The sequence below is a fragment of the Pelmatolapia mariae genome, linkage group LG4 (assembly GCF_036321145.2).
Source record: "Pelmatolapia mariae isolate MD_Pm_ZW linkage group LG4, Pm_UMD_F_2, whole genome shotgun sequence".
Lineage (NCBI taxonomy): Eukaryota > Metazoa > Chordata > Actinopteri > Cichliformes > Cichlidae > Pelmatolapia > Pelmatolapia mariae.
Genome location: NC_086230.1, coordinates 21363356 through 21379101, shown reverse-complemented (window position 1 = coordinate 21379101; position 15746 = coordinate 21363356). Strand labels below are relative to the sequence as shown.

General features: G+C 42.0%; 1 protein-coding gene across 1 annotated transcript; it reads right to left on the bottom strand.

Annotated features, from left to right (window-relative positions):
* Positions 1-2455: 2455 nt before the first annotated feature.
* Positions 2456-12095, bottom strand: LOC134626245 (cytochrome P450 2K1-like). Its single transcript, XM_063471879.1, has 9 exons — positions 11886-12095; positions 11572-11734; positions 10250-10399; positions 9900-10060; positions 7193-7372; positions 3530-3671; positions 2970-3154; positions 2718-2859; positions 2456-2643 (listed from the first exon to the last, which is right to left on the bottom strand). Exons 1-9 carry the CDS (start codon positions 12093-12095, stop codon positions 2456-2458), a joined length of 1521 nt encoding a protein of 506 aa, XP_063327949.1.
* Positions 12096-15746: the final 3651 nt, after the last annotated feature.

Sequence of the window (15746 nt, the reverse complement as noted above, 5' to 3'; positions counted from 1 at the left end):
AAAGCTGAAGGCTCTGTCTCCCATCCTACTTTTAAATACAAGCAAGCAAGTAAGCCCAAAGTCCAAGGCAAATGTGAAAGCTTTGACTCTGTTCTCTAATTCTTCACTGAGTCCTCAAACTGGATGTTTGGATAAATAACTGTAAATGTTCTCCTACATCCAGCTGTTATACAAAATATTTTTCTTAATAAAGCAGATATTCTCTGCATGAATCCTCCAGCTCGAAAACCAGAAGTGGCCAAAACTAAAACGTTAAGTGACTGTAGATACTGAGCTGATTACTTTTTTTTTAAAAAACAAATTCAAAAGTATGGTCGACCCTAAATCTGAACCTTAATGGCTTGGACTGTGAGTGTTCATTATAGAGCTCAGTTTCCTCCACAACTTTGGTTGCTGCACTAAAATAGCTGGCTAAGCAGCTTTAAAGATTAAATAAATAAGAGTACAATGCAGGAAAAGCTATATGGTCTAAAACCTGATCCAACATGCAGTATTTTTACATTACTTTTGTAATATCTGCACTGTTTTAGTGAAAGTGTGTCTTCTATATATTCATGATGTGTTTCACCACATGCAAAAAACAAACTGAAAAGCTAAAGACTTTAGTTTATTGCAATTTTAGATCAGCTATTAAAAATGCACGTTTCCAAATGTATCTGCAGAAAACAACATTTTCACAATTCTCCTGCAATTGAAAGAATAAACTTCTAACAAATTACTCTCTATAAAGTAACAGTGAAAAACAAAAATACTGATATGCTCTGTTAATCATTCAAACAACGTTCTGGTCGGTGATGATAAATTTGAATGACTCTACTCATTCTGTGTATTATACTTTAATTTTACTTGTTAGAAGTGACTGAAATAAAGGGTTCCCTTGCCTACCACTGAAGTACAGAATTCTGCACTTCAGTAGTAGTAGAAATACTACTGCTAGAAATACTCCAGTAAAAGTTGAAGTAATGATTCAACTTCTTTACTCAAGTAAAAGTATAAAAGTACAGGCTCTGAAATGTTCTCAGAATAAGAAAGTAAAAATAGCTCTTTGGAGGATGTTTCTGTTTTTGTCCAAAGCTGACTGAGCCTTGTGCAATATTAACATAATGATAAAATGATATCAGTAGATGGGAAACTTTAGTCTAACATTTTTTAATCCAATTATAGAAAAATCTTTTCTGTTACCGACATTGTTCCTCTAAACAGGAAAATGTGTGCAGTCAAGGGTTAACGTGGGATTCAGCAGGTGCAGAACCCTAAAATTGGCTGTAATGGTTTAGTGTGGGGAAAGGAATCATAACTCACAATAATTTCTATTGAGAGCTCCAGTAGATTTTCTTAATGTACAGGCTATGATCAGCTGACCTGCTGCTCTCTGTGGAAGTAAATAACTGGATTTAACCAGATGTCAGCAGATGTTTCATGAGTTGTCCTGGCTGGTTTCCATCCTCTACACTGACAGTACACTGTTTATCCTGGCTTTTTTTCAGATGGTATAAAGTTGGTATGAAGGTGGAATTCGGTGAATGGATCTCAGCATCATCAGCTAAAATTCAGATGACTCTCTGCTACACCTGATGTAACCCAACTGTGACCATGAAACCACAGCCACTGTACACCAGTTACACAATGTTCTTAAAGAGCAGTGTGTTCTTTACTTTTCACAGGACAACAAACTAACCTGTTTACCCTGGACTAACCCGCAACAAGGTTTTCATGCAACCTTTAGATAATAAAGTTAGTCTACCTCAGTTTGTTTCACAGCATGTTTCACAACATGAAAAAGCATAATGTCACATGTGCAAATGTACAACATCTGATTTAAAAACATCATGACTTCCATGTAAGCTTTAAATTTCCAGTTTATCTGATACCGCTGAGCAGTCCTTACCTTTAAATCTAACCTCTCTTCTTCCTCTCCTGTCCTGTCTTTCTTATCTGAATCCATCTCTGAGTGAAGTTAGCTCTCTTTCTGTTCTCTCAGTGTGAAACACAGCAGCTGGACCTTTAGCTAGCAACACACTTTGAGATAAACTGCACACAAACACTTTGTGTGTTTGTGATGTTTGTTGAGCTGAGAGGAAAGTTGCATTGGAAATTTACTGACACTTACAAAAATCACTTTAAATCCCTGACTTTGACACATGTCGTCTTTTTTTCCACTGGTGATTAATAAATAAACAAAGGTCCACAATGATGAGATATTAACTCCCCCCAAATGCGTTACAGCTAAAGTAATGAGCCTGTTTTGAAACGTAATAAGTAGAAAGTACAGATATTTTTTTAAAACTGTAGGGAGTAAAACCGAAAAGCAGTCAGAAAAATCTGTTCCCTTGACATCTGCCTTTGCCTGTTGTTCAGAATGCTGACATCTGTTTGCTGTTGGGTTAGAATGATAAAAACAATGCTTATGCTATTGTCACAAGTAAACGCTATAATGTCAAGTTCCATGTGTCTCTCACTGGCGACTGACAGCACACAGCATATGAGATGAAGGAGGGGTGGTGAATCCCAAAGCTGGTGTGAGATCCAGTTCATCCTCTGTGATTCCAGGTGGAGGAGTGAAACGAAAGCGCTGAATGAGGGAGGTGAAGAAGAGGAAGAGCTCCACCTTAGCGAGACCTTCTCCGAGACACACCCTGCGACCTGCAAGAGCAGTTTACACTCATTTAAATCCAATCACATCTGTGGAAGTGTACATTTGATCAAAGTTGTCATACCTGCAGAAAAGGGCATGAAGGCATCTCTCTTGACAAATTGACCCTTTTTGTCCAGAAAATGTGAAGGGTTAAAAGTGTGTGGGCTCTCCCATTCACTCTCATCATACAGGACAGAGGTGAGAAGAGGAAACACAATAGTTCCCTGCAGGAAACCAAGAAGATTTCTCATGTAGATGTAGATATCTACAGAATCGTTTCAGGTTATCAGAAGTGAATCAAGATGTTAAAATATATTTAGGTACAGCAGCTGACCTTTTTGATAAAGTATCCCTTGAAGGTGACATCTTGGCTAGTTTGGTGAGGAAGAGACATGGGGGCAATATTCGCCAGTCTCTGAGTCTCGTGAATGACTGCATCAGTGTACGGCAGGTTTTTCCGGTCATCTACACAAACTTGACGGCTTCCTACTACCCGGCTCAGCTCCTCGTGGACCTGCTCTGCAGAGACAAAAGAAAGAAACACATTTGTCTGCATTAGTTTTAACAGATCTGCTAAACTGTGTAAAAGCAAGTTTCTAAAATTATACACAGAATATTGTTATGGTGTACATGTTTGCATATGACATGTTGTGTATTTATTTTCCACTAACTGGTAGTAACAAAGACAAAACTCCTAATTTTTTGCCTTTTCGCTCTGATATCACATGCTGAAATGTCAGTAAGCCCATAACTGAAGTCCTTGGTCTTGTACCCCAACAGGACACTGAACTCTATATATTTATGTGTTATTACCATACATAATGCACCATGTAGTATTTCTTATCATGCACATCCCTTTATGGTGAGACTTGCATGTCTTGTCCAGTTCCTTACCCTGTATGTGTGGGTATTTGGCCATTAACAGCAAACCCCATCTCAGTGTGGCTGCTGTGGTGTCAGTGCCAGCAGCAAACAGGTTGCTCACTGTGAATGTCAAGTTCTCCTCATTGTAGTGAGTATCCAAAACACAGGAGTCCTAAAAGAAGCAACACTCACATTGCTCATTGCTATCAAACCTAAAGTGTAAATAATGATACCATAATCATCACTTCCGGCGCCCCCCGTGTGCAGCAGCCTGTTACAGCAGCTCTGCTCATTCCGAGTTTCTTTCTTTCTTATCTTTTCTTCTCGTAATTTTTCTATAACTAACGTATTAGTAATTAGACTCTGCAACCATGTTCTACCGTTTTGTGCTAGTTCTGGTCGTTTTTCTTAGTTTTTTTCTACTTTTTTCACCCGTGTGTGGGGACCCAGAGCAGGGATCCTTTGTTTACAGTAAGGATCAGCTGTTAGCGCTGCGTCCCACAGCAGTACTGCCGGCGGACAGACCCGACATTCCCAGCGAGCTGAGGAGGAAAAGACGGGGGTGTCGTGCTGGGAAGGAGCGCCGTCGCCCGAGAAGGAGACGTTATCGACCATCTCTTCCTTCTGTAATTATTGGAAATGTACGGTCTTTGCACAATAAATTGGATGAGCTCACGTCGCTAACCTGGTCACAGAGGGAGTACCGGCAATGTAGCATCATGATGCTAACGGAGTCGTGGCTAACACCGCTAACTCCGGACACGAGCGTGACACTACCGGGATTCCAGCTGCTGCGAGCGGACAGGACAAGAGACAGTGGTAAGAGGAAAGGAGGGGGACTGGCAGTGTTTGTGAATGACAGATGGTGTAACCCTGGGCACATCACTGTAAAAGAACAACTCTGCAGCAGAGACATTGAGCTGTTAGCCGTTAGCATGCGTCCGTACTACCTGCCCCGGGAATTCTCGCATGTTATCGCGATAACAGCGTATGTCCCCCCCTCGGCCAACGCGGATGCAGCCTGTGACACTCTCCACTCAGTGGTCAGCAGACTGCAAACACAATCTCCGAGAGCCCTCCTCATAATATCAGGGGACTTTAATCATGCCTCACTGGACTCCACACTGCCCACCTTCACCCAGTATGTGACCTGCCCAACCAGAGACAATAAAACACTGGACTTACTGTATGCCAATGCTGAAGAGGCATACAGTTCATCACCTCTCCCTCCCCTGGGCAGATCTGATCACAACCTGGTGCACCTTGTCCCTGTGTATGAGCCCTTAGTGCGCAGGGAGCCACCAGCCACCCGCACAGTACAGAGATGGTCGCAGGAGAGCGAGGAGGCTCTTAAGGACTGTTTTGAGTCGACTGTGTGGGAGGTGATCTGTGACGACCACGGAGAGGACATCGACAGCCTTACCACATGCGATACGGACTATATTAATTTCTGTGTGGATAACACCGTACCTACCAGGACTGTACGGTGTTTCTCCAACAACAAACCTTGGATTACCCTGGAAATTAAAGCTGTCCTCAAGCAGAAGAGGAGGGCCTTCAAATCCAAAGACAAAGAGGAGTTGAAAAGGGTGCAGAGAGAGTTGAGGGGACTGATAAGGAATGGGAAGGATAGCTACAGGCAGAAGATGGAGAACCAGCTTCAGCAAAATAACGTTGGTGAAGTCTGGAGAGGCCTCAGAACCATCTCGGGCCACAAACATCAGAACTCTCTGCCTGGGAGGGATGTGAGGTGGGCAAATGAACTGAATCATTTCTTCAACAGATTTGATTCAGCCATGAGGCAGTCTCCAACATCGGCTGCAGACTCAACCACCCCCACTGCTGCTGTTCCACCTCTGACACCTCAGACACTTCACACCTCCTCTATTCACCCTGCTCACTCCTCCCCACCCCCAACAACAGCATCCAATACACAATCAAATCAAGGCTCCAGACTGTCTCTCTCAGCCACCCAGGTTAGGAGGGAACTGAGGAGGATTAATGGCAAGAAGGCAGCGGGTCCAGATGGCATCAGCTCGAGGGTCGTCAGGTCCTGCGCGGACCAACTGTGTGGTGTGATGGAGCACCTCTTCAACCTGAGCCTGAGGCTGGGAAGAGTCCCACAGCTCTGGAAAACCTCCTGTGTTGTACCAGTGCCAAAGACTTCACGCCCCAAGGACCTCAACAGCTACAGGCCGGTGGCTCTGACATCCCACCTGATGAAGACCCTGGAGCGGCTGGTCCTGGCTCAGCTTCGGCGCCTTGTGAGCTCATCACTGGACCCACTTCAGTTTGCCTACCAGCCTGGCATTGGAGCGGATGATGCCGTCATTCACCTCCTACATCGCTCCCTCGCTCACCTGGAGACCGCTGGGAGCACTGTGAGAATCATGTTCTTTGATTTCTCCAGTGCCTTCAACACTATTCTTCCCTCGGTTCTGAAGGACAAGCTGGAGAACTCTGGAGTGGACCATCACCTCACTACCTGGATTTTGGACTACCTCACCGACCGACCACAGTATGTGAGGACTCAGGGCTGTGTGTCGGACAGGGTCGTCTGCAGTACGGGGGCCCCACAGGGAACGGTTCTGGCACCGTTCCTCTTCACCATCTACACTGCAGACTTCTCCCACAACTCCACCCAGTGCTTCCTGCAGAAGTTCTCTGATGACTCTGCTATAGTCGGCCTCATCACTGATGGGGACGACAAGGAGTACAGAGGACTGACTCAGGACTTTGTGGACTGGTGCCAGCTGAACTACCTCCAGATCAATGCCAGTAAAACCAAGGAGCTGGTGGTAGACTTCCGCAGGCACAAACATCCTCCACTGCAACCACTGAACATCCAAGGTATGGACATTGAGACTGTGGACAGCTACAGGTACCTTGGTGTTCATCTGAACAGCAAACTGGACTGGACTCATAACTCAGACGCCCTCTACAGGAAAGGGCAGAGCAGGCTGTACCTGCTGCGGAGACTCAGGTCGTTTGGAGTGGAGGGCCCACTCCTGAAGACCTTCTATGACTCTGTGGTGGCCTCAGCCATCTTTTATGGTGTGGTCTGCTGGGGTGGCAGCATCTCTGCTGGGGACAGGAAGAGACTGAACAGGCTGATCCGAAGGGCCAGCTCTGTTCTAGGATGCCCTCTGGACCCAGTGGAGGTTGTGAGTGACAGGAGAATGGTGGCTAAGCTGTCATCCCTGCTGGACAACATCTCCCACCCCATGCATGAGACTGTGACAGCACTGAGCAGCTCCTTCAGTGGGAGACTGCGGCACCCACGGTGTGGGACGGAGAGATTTCGCAGGTCTTTCCTCCCCACTGCTGTCAGACTCCACAACAAAGACTTTAACTGATCATACACACACATCCACAAATGTGCAATAACACAAATGTGCAATAATCTTTCTGGCACCGTTGTATTTTTCACTCTGTTGTATATAGCATTTGTATTCTATTTTTATCCTATTGTATATTTTATTCTATTTTATTCTACTGTATATAGTATTCTATTTTTATTCTATTCTGTACAGTTGTGTACTGTATTTATTCTTATTTTATTTTATTCTAATTGTCCTTCATAACTTTTGCACTGTCCACTTCCTGCTGTGACAAAACAAATTTCCCACGTGTGGGACTAATAAAGGTCATCTTATCTTATCTTATTTTTTTAAAAAAAGCATATTGTCTTACTACTTCTTTCTGTTTCCGAATCAGAAAACAGTCAACAAGCCCTCGGCACAGTCCGGGCTCCAGAGTCTCTTTCAGATGCTTAGTTAAATTCTTTATATCTCTGACAGTCATCTCAACATTTTTTAACACCACCTGGCGGTTTTTTATCCAACTGAACAGCCGAGGAAACATGTTAAAAAGCTGTGAAAAAAACAGTAAAACAAAGCTTATTCCAAGTAAGGACACTGAGTTATTAGAAATAAAATTAAATACATTTTACTTTGTCATATGACACAGTTTATATACTTAAAAAGGTCAATACAGTATTATTACACATTGTTTCACTTAATCCTGGTTTTCCTTTATATGAAAGCAGCGATGACTTAATTTGTTTTAGAATTTCTCACGCAGAAATCATTTAAGTCACAATTAACAAAGTTACTGTTGCGGTGCATCTAAATATAATATTTTCAGGTAGCGTTACCATGTATTCTCTTAATGACTGAGTGCATATTGTGTCATATATACATTTTATTGTATCTCATGATTAAGAATTACTATCTTTGGGTCAATGAACAACGAACAAATTTATAAATCAGAAGACAATATATTGTGAAAAAGCAAACAGTCAGATTTCCAATGCATCACAGAGCCAGATTTGCTAACGGCAGCGCTACAGCTTTGGCTCTATCCTGTTGTGCCGGGGTGTGGTCTGCGGGGCAGTCGCCTTGTCGGCTTTAAAGTGTGAAATGGCTCCTGTCGTGTTGTTGTTTTTGTTCGGCTGAGCTGCAAAGCTGCAGCCAGTGTGTAGAACAGCAACCGTGAGAGTTTAAAGAGCATAAAAAAACGTCGGCTCTGCTTTGGTTCATTTACAGTGGTAGGGGAGACCGGGGATAGTTGTAACGTGGGTCAGTTGTAACACTTCCAATTTCTCCAGTCAGGGCTAAGTTTCAAATGATGTGATTCATCCTGTGCATGCCCAATTCAGTTCTGCTATCACATGTGAAAAATCAGCACATTTTGTCAAACACAGACAATTTAACACGAAAAAAGTAATTTGTATGCCAAAAAGTAAGTTTTTCTACTTTATTTCAATTTCTAATAGCATTATCTGCTTTGCAGTTAAACTCATCAAACTTAAATTATGTTATTTGTATGTCTATGGGGATATATTCTGTGTAGGTCTTTAGTGCTAATGTTTTAGCCGTTGGCTGTAATGTTAGCTAGTTCATGGCTATAGGAGTCTGGGTCAGTTGTAACAGCAACAGTCTGGGTTAGTTGTAACAATAATGCAGATGTTACAACTTACCACACTATTACTTTAACTTATATTAAACAAGTTGGGGCAACGACATCAGCAGAGAGGTTCACTGGTCGCCTTTGTATATGCGATTAATGCCATTGGCAACACAACCACTGTTTGTGTTCCCACACATACATTATGCAGACCACTTTGTCAGAGATGGACCAGTAGGAAGTATTGGTAGTGGAAATAAATCAGGATGGGTGCAAGAAACAGATTTCCTCATCTTTCTGAAGCACTTTGCAAACCACACCAAGGTAAGCCATGATAAAGAGTAATGGAATTGCGATGCTGGTGCACAACTACATTTTTTCAGCTTCATTGTTATGTTCAAAAGTTGGTGCAAGAGTTGTAGGTTATAATGCCCACTGAGCCAACGAGGCCAAACTCAAGGAAGACCAACCAAAATTAATGAAATATTCAGTTGCAGAAAATTCCATAATTTGTCTTTTTTGGGGGGTTGGAATATGTTCAAAAGCTAGATTTCTGCATTCTGTCACACACACACACAGCTACATAAATGGCTCTAAGTGCATTCACGTGTTGAATAAAAAAGATTACATGTTAATGTTTTGTCAGTACCCTTATTTCATTGTGTTACATTTCACCCCAGGACATGTTACAACTAACCCAGACTATGGGGTTAATTGTAACATTTCACTCTTTGTGTTTGAGACCATACCATGCAATGGGTAATTGTGCTGCAGAGAAAATAGCTGCACTATTTAATAGCAGAGACATGTAAATACTTTGCATTAAATTTTGAATCCACTACCTTAAAAGAGCTTCAGTTTACAGACAGAGATGTCAAAAATGTTACAACTATCCCCGGTCTCCCCTACTGAAACCCAGGAGGGGGGACACGGCAGACCCAGGACCAGTGTTGCGGGCCAGCAAGGAGTTGGCCCAAATGGTGGCCGAGCTGATGGCCACACAGCGGGAGCAGGCAGCGGTGCTACGCCGCCAGCAGGAAGAACTCAAGGATCGGATTGAGCGTGGGATGCAGGTGATTGAGAACCTGGCAGCTCGGATCTGGTCCTGGCCGACACCGCCGCCACCCCCACTGGCGTTACCCGAAAGCGTGGGAGTGGAGGAGGTCCTGACCCGTCGTCGTGTGGGAGCGGCTGGTGCCCATGTAGTAGCCTAAACATCAGGTCATGATGTCTGTTTGTTGTTGCTAATTTAAGCTGCTTTTATAAGATTTTAGTCTCACAGAATTTTCTATCTCCATATATGAATGTATGTGATCGTGGCTAACTTTACCAACTCATCGAATCTGAATCAGCATGAAAACGGATGCTGATTGCTGTTAAAGCTGTAACAGTATCAATTTAGACCTCGATCATGTGCACACTGCTAATATTAGTGGATCTTTCGTCTTTTGTGTCATTTATGTTAAAAACAGCGTCAAGTCAAAAAGCCAACCTGGACTGATGCAGAACCTGAGACACATATGGTTTGATTGGCTCGCTTCACCATCCTTTTGAATACAGGGTCACCGTAGTCAAATCTGCTTCCATACACAATAGAGGAGATAATGTTGGCTGTTGCGTAAGTTATTGGAAGAGCTGTATCAAAAGCATTTCCTGTAAATTGACACACAAGGGGGAACAAAATCTAAAATAAATAAATCCATACACGTGCTAACAGAAATGCACAAAATTTAGAGGTGCGCAAATTTTTTTTTTTTTAAATCCTTTAAGTTGAAGTTCGGGGTTCAAAACTGCTTCAACACACAATGTCATCACTTACATGTACACACACTATCGCCATACCTTTATGCTCTTCAATCACTTGAATCAGAAAGCCACACTCCTCCAGGATTTTATCCTGAGAAAGTCTTTTGCCCATCCCAAAGGTTTTGAGGTTGGTGAGGGCAAAACGTCTCAGCTCTTTCCATGATTCTCCATTTGCAAACAAAATTCCTATAAAACATAAGGTATAATGCATGTCTGCTCCAGCCTAGCAGCCAGAGGCTGACATCCAACAGTTCAGCAGAGGCACAAATGAACAATCAGGCTTGTAGCACAGAGCTTTGTTTCAGCAGTAGTCTCTGTGGCAGAGTTCCCAATTTTGCATTCATGCCTTAACTCAAATAAAAAAAACTGACAGTGTGCGTTTTATGTAATTTTGTGTTTCAGCATGTACTTCTCGTGCTTCACAACTGAGGTCCTCATTTCAAAGTTTGTTTGTTTTTTCCTGTGTTAATTCTCTTTCACATCACCAATCAAGTACGAGGTCAGACTGCTGTCGTTATCATCTCGATATGTCAGTCCAGGGTTTCCCAATCATGTGCTGATTATTTCAAACATGGATAAGTCTGGAGGCAGCAGAGTGACGACTTTTACAAAGCAAGAAAAAAAGATAATTACAAAATAAATATAAAGCATCAAACCACCTCAACCTACCACTGATTCTGAGTTGGATAAGCAACGGAAAGTGACTTTAGCTGGTCATATAACATGCTAATGTGTGGTAAATGTAAAATCCTCAAAGTAGAACTATGATAAAGGAATTTGAGAGTGAAGGAGGCTGTTGCTCAATTTGATCTTAACCAAGCAAAACAGCAAAGACCAGAGCAAAAAAAATAAAATAAAATCAGCATTTCTTCAAAAAGAAAATCATCCATTTTTAAGGTTTTCAACCATAACTCTATAGGTCTTTATTTTTTATTCCAGAGTAATTTTATCACTTTTGATCTGGCATTTCCATCTGTCTCATTGGTGAAATGTTATTATAAAGCCAACTATCAACTGAACTCAAACTACAAAACAGAGTTTTGTCACAAATAGCAGAACTTAACTCATGGCAGACATCCATGAACAAAGGAATATGCACCACTAAACCTTTAAAAATTATTTTTGAAATATTATTTTTCTGATTGAAAGGAAACCTGGACTTCATGATATTGGTCAGCTGTTGCAAAACATGAGGAAACATGCTGTTAATTGTGTAGCCTGTTTCGATCATGTTGTCTTATATCTCTAGTGATCACAAATAACAAAACCTGCAATTTCCCCTGGGCTGACACAGAATGGGTGGATGATTTGTGAACATGAAATTAAACTTAATAAACCACAATATAAAAGTATCATACCATGACCTCGGTTTATATCATTAAGTATCGGGGAGATGTTGCGCTCTCCAAACTCCTCTGCATAGTTGACCAGTGCCTCTCTGACTGTCTCATATCCAGCCAGGACCACGACTTTGTTGGTTCCAAAGTAAAGAGTAAATACAGAGCCATATTTCTTTGAAAGCTGGGAGAATCATTCAAAAAAAAATTAAATAGCATGTTACATTCCCCTAACATTTCAGAGGAGGCCCTGCTGGGGCCATAACATAGGATTAAGTATTGTAATATGTTTAAACTGGCTTCTTTTGATTCAGATCTTGAGAAGATTACCTTACCTCACACAGAGTTTTGTGGGGTCTCTTGAGATCTAATTGCAACAGGTTACCAAGCAGGGGCAGAGGTCTCGGTCCTGGGGGTTCATTTCTTTTTTCCTTAGAGATGAAAATGATAGAAACAAGATAAAGTACAAGCAGGAGAACAACAGCTCCCAGCATTGTGGTGGGACTGAACACAATGAAAAAGATAAAATCCCCAAAATGTTCCATTTTCTGTGATGTTGATGGTTCTCCTCTGTGCTGTCCCTGCAGGTAACACACTTTGCTTTGTGCCAGACTGCAGGGGCAGGGGGCTTTCTTTCAATCCCCTGGATTTTGACTGGCATTGCAAAAAGTAAACACTGCATGGAAGACAGTTTTCTAAAATCTGTCTTTTTTCCAGTGGCTGATAAAAAGGCCAGGAAGGCCTCTGACAGTAAACATGTGCACAGTCGGTGCAAACTTTATAGATAGACTTCCACAAGCTACAGTGGAAACTATCACAAAGAAAAAGAGATCCTAATAGAACAAAGACTCATGTCCCAAGCCATCAAGTGTTTTACTTTTTGTAGAAATCTTTAATCCTCTTCAAACTCACCTGGGTTATTAAGTATATTCTTAAGTATTTAAGTAAAAGTATTAAACAAATAACTTGCATTATAGAAATGGGCACATTTTAAGGCAGGTATAGTATAAGTAAAGTAGCCAAAATGAAAAGTTCAGAGACTGTAGATTATTGGAAATGATAACACCTTTAATAAATTACACTCTAAGCAAAGAGTGACAAAAAGCAGGAATGTATGTCAGGGTTGTGAAAGCAAGACCCAAATGCATAAAATGACAACAAGTGCAACAATCATCCGCGTGTTTCTCTCTTCTTGTGCTCGCTCTCGTGCACGACTTCTTCAGTGTTAGTGGTGGTTATCCTTTTCCTTTCGGTGACTATGAACAACACGCTCCACTTCCTACACTTGTTTCCGCAACACTCTGGATATCAACACAAACTGCCTTTGGTACACACAATCCGCTCCACTCGAAACACTATTACACAGTAGCTGGGAACTGAATGATTTCTCACAACAATCCAGCATCGACTGAAGCAAAAACCAAACTGAAATGCTAACGACTTAATTTCAATTCAGTTCAATTAAATTCAATTTTATTTATATAGCGCCAAATCACAACAGCAGTTGCCTCAAGGCGCTTTATATTGTACAGTAGATCCTACAATAATAGATACAGAGAAAAACCCAACAATCATATGACCCCCTGTGAGCAAGCACTTTGGCAACAGTGGGAAGGAAAAACTCCCTTTTAACAGGAAGAAACCTCCGGCAGAACCAGGATCAGGGAGGGGCGGCCATCTGCTGCGACCGGTTGGGGCAAGAGAAGGAAAACCGGATAAAGACATTCTGTGGAAGAGAGACAGAGATTAATAACAGATATGATTCAATGCAGAGAGGTTTAACACATAGTGAGTGAGAAAGGTGACTGGAAAGGAAAAACTCAACGCATCATGGGAATCCCCCGGCAGCCTACGTCTATTGCAGCATAACTAAGGGAGGATTCAGGGTCACCTGATCCAGCCCTAACTATATGCTTTAGCAAAAAGGAAAGTTTTAAGCCTAATCTTAAAAGTAGAGATAGTGCCTGTCTCCCGAATCCAAACTGGAAGCTGGTTCCACAGAAGAGGGGCCTGAAAACTGAAGGCTCTGCCTCCCGTTCTACTTTTAAATACTCTAGGAACAACAAGTCAGCCTGCAGTGCGAGAGTGAAGTGCTCTAATAGGGTGATATGGTACTACAAGGTCATTAAGATATGATGGGGCCTGATTATTTAAGACCCTGTATGTGAGGAGCAGGATTTTGAATTCAAATCTGGATTTAACCTGGAGCCAATGAAGGGAAGCCAATACAGGAGAAATATGCTCTCTCTTTCTAGTCCCTGTCAGTACTCTTGCTGCAGCATTTTGGATTAGCTGAAGGCTTTTCAGGGTATTACAGTAGTCCAGCCTAGAAGTAATAAATGCATGAACTAGTTTTTCAGCATCACTCTGGCACAGGATATTTCTAATTTTAGAGATGTTGCACAAATGGAAGAAAGCAGTCTTATATATTTGTTTAATATGTGCGTTGAAGGACATATCCTGGTCAAAAATGACTCCAAGGTTCCTCACAGCGTTACTGGAGGCCAAGGTAATGCCATCCAGAGTAAGAATCTGGTTAGATACCACATTTCTAAGATTTTCAGGGCCGAGTACAATGACCTCAGTTTTATCTAAATTAAGAAGCAGAAAGTTAGCAGCCATCAAGGTCTTTATGTCTTTAAGACATTCCTGCAGTTTAACTAATTGGTGTGTGTTACCTGGCTTCATGGATAGATAGAGTTGGGTGTCATCTGCATAGCAGTGAAAATTTATGCTGTCTTCTAATGATGCTGCCTAGGGGAAGCATGTATAATGTAAATGTAACTCATGTAACACTGGTGGTGCTACTTCTTGCCTTCTTTGCATGTACTACAGCAGTGTAGTTACCTTTAACCACAGTACGAGGACAGAAAGGAGATATGGGCCAGATCAGACAGGTTCTAGATTCGTAGGAGCCAAGGGTGTATGACAACAGAGGACTTGTACACAGTAGGTGTAGAAAACACAATTGCATTTATTAGCAATTATCAAAATTTAGCAGGTTGTGCACATTTAACAAAGGTAGAGCGCGCTTTTGAAAACAAAATAAAATAAAATAAACCCCACAAATGGTCGACCCAAGGATATATTGTCTTTTGTGTCCTTTTTTTTTTTAAAGTCAATTTCAGTCTGTCAATGTTCAATAGTCACTCAGTGTGTTTGTAACCAGTCGGGTTACAATCTACCAGTTCATCCGGCTCTTTGGGCTGGGCTCGCCATCCAGTACTGGAAAAGGGATCCTCGATTCTTCTCAGGTCCTCAAAACCAATCCAATCCAAATAAGCAAAGGAAAAAAACCTGACCTGGGGACCAGGCCAGAACACAGTAGTTCAACATTTAAGCTATCATGTCTATAACTTATTACTACTACTAGTTGCTTGTAGTGTTTCTAAATTTCTTTCAAAATATTCTATGTTGTACAACAAATTATTCTAATTTCAAGGGCAAAAAGTGCATAGGAAACACACATTTAAAATAATACCAAAATAGCTCAGCAGTGCATTAAAACACACATTGGCTTGAGACTTATCAAGTTTCAGCTAAGTAAAGTGCAGGTGAAGGCACTTAATTTCACGTTGCGAACACTCAGTGTGCAGAACTATAATTAGCACCATGAGAAAAGTGAACATGTGCTAACATAACAACTTCGCACAAAACCATACATTATACATCAATACCACAGTAATATGACATGAACCTTTAAAAAACATTTCGTATAAAGTGCAGCAGACTCAGTGCTAATGGCTTTAGCCTCCGAAAGGGCACTTTCATTGCAAAATGGCTAGCGGAAGTTAGCATCGGAGCTAGCGCCAAGTAGCATGCTATGCTAGCGCACGTGCACTGCCTGGGACTTACCATGTGAAGCAACAAATGCTACAAGGGGCTTCACAGTGATCACGCTGGCTCACAGCCTCTGGAATACAGTATCACTCTTATTATTTCCACCGAAAACAGGACTTTTACTATCCAGCTAGCTTCTTCACCGCACGGGTAACCGAATCTTTCACCGTCTGTGTCTCTGGCGTTTCTGACTGGCACACGTAGGCACACACAGGTGTCTGAGCAGCGCACACAGACTGGGGGAAGGGTCAGACCGGCCAATGATTGGTCGCTCAGTGGATCTAACACACTCCACAGGACTAAGTCCTGCCCCCACACCATTTATATATTACATATACATACAGACATATCAATTA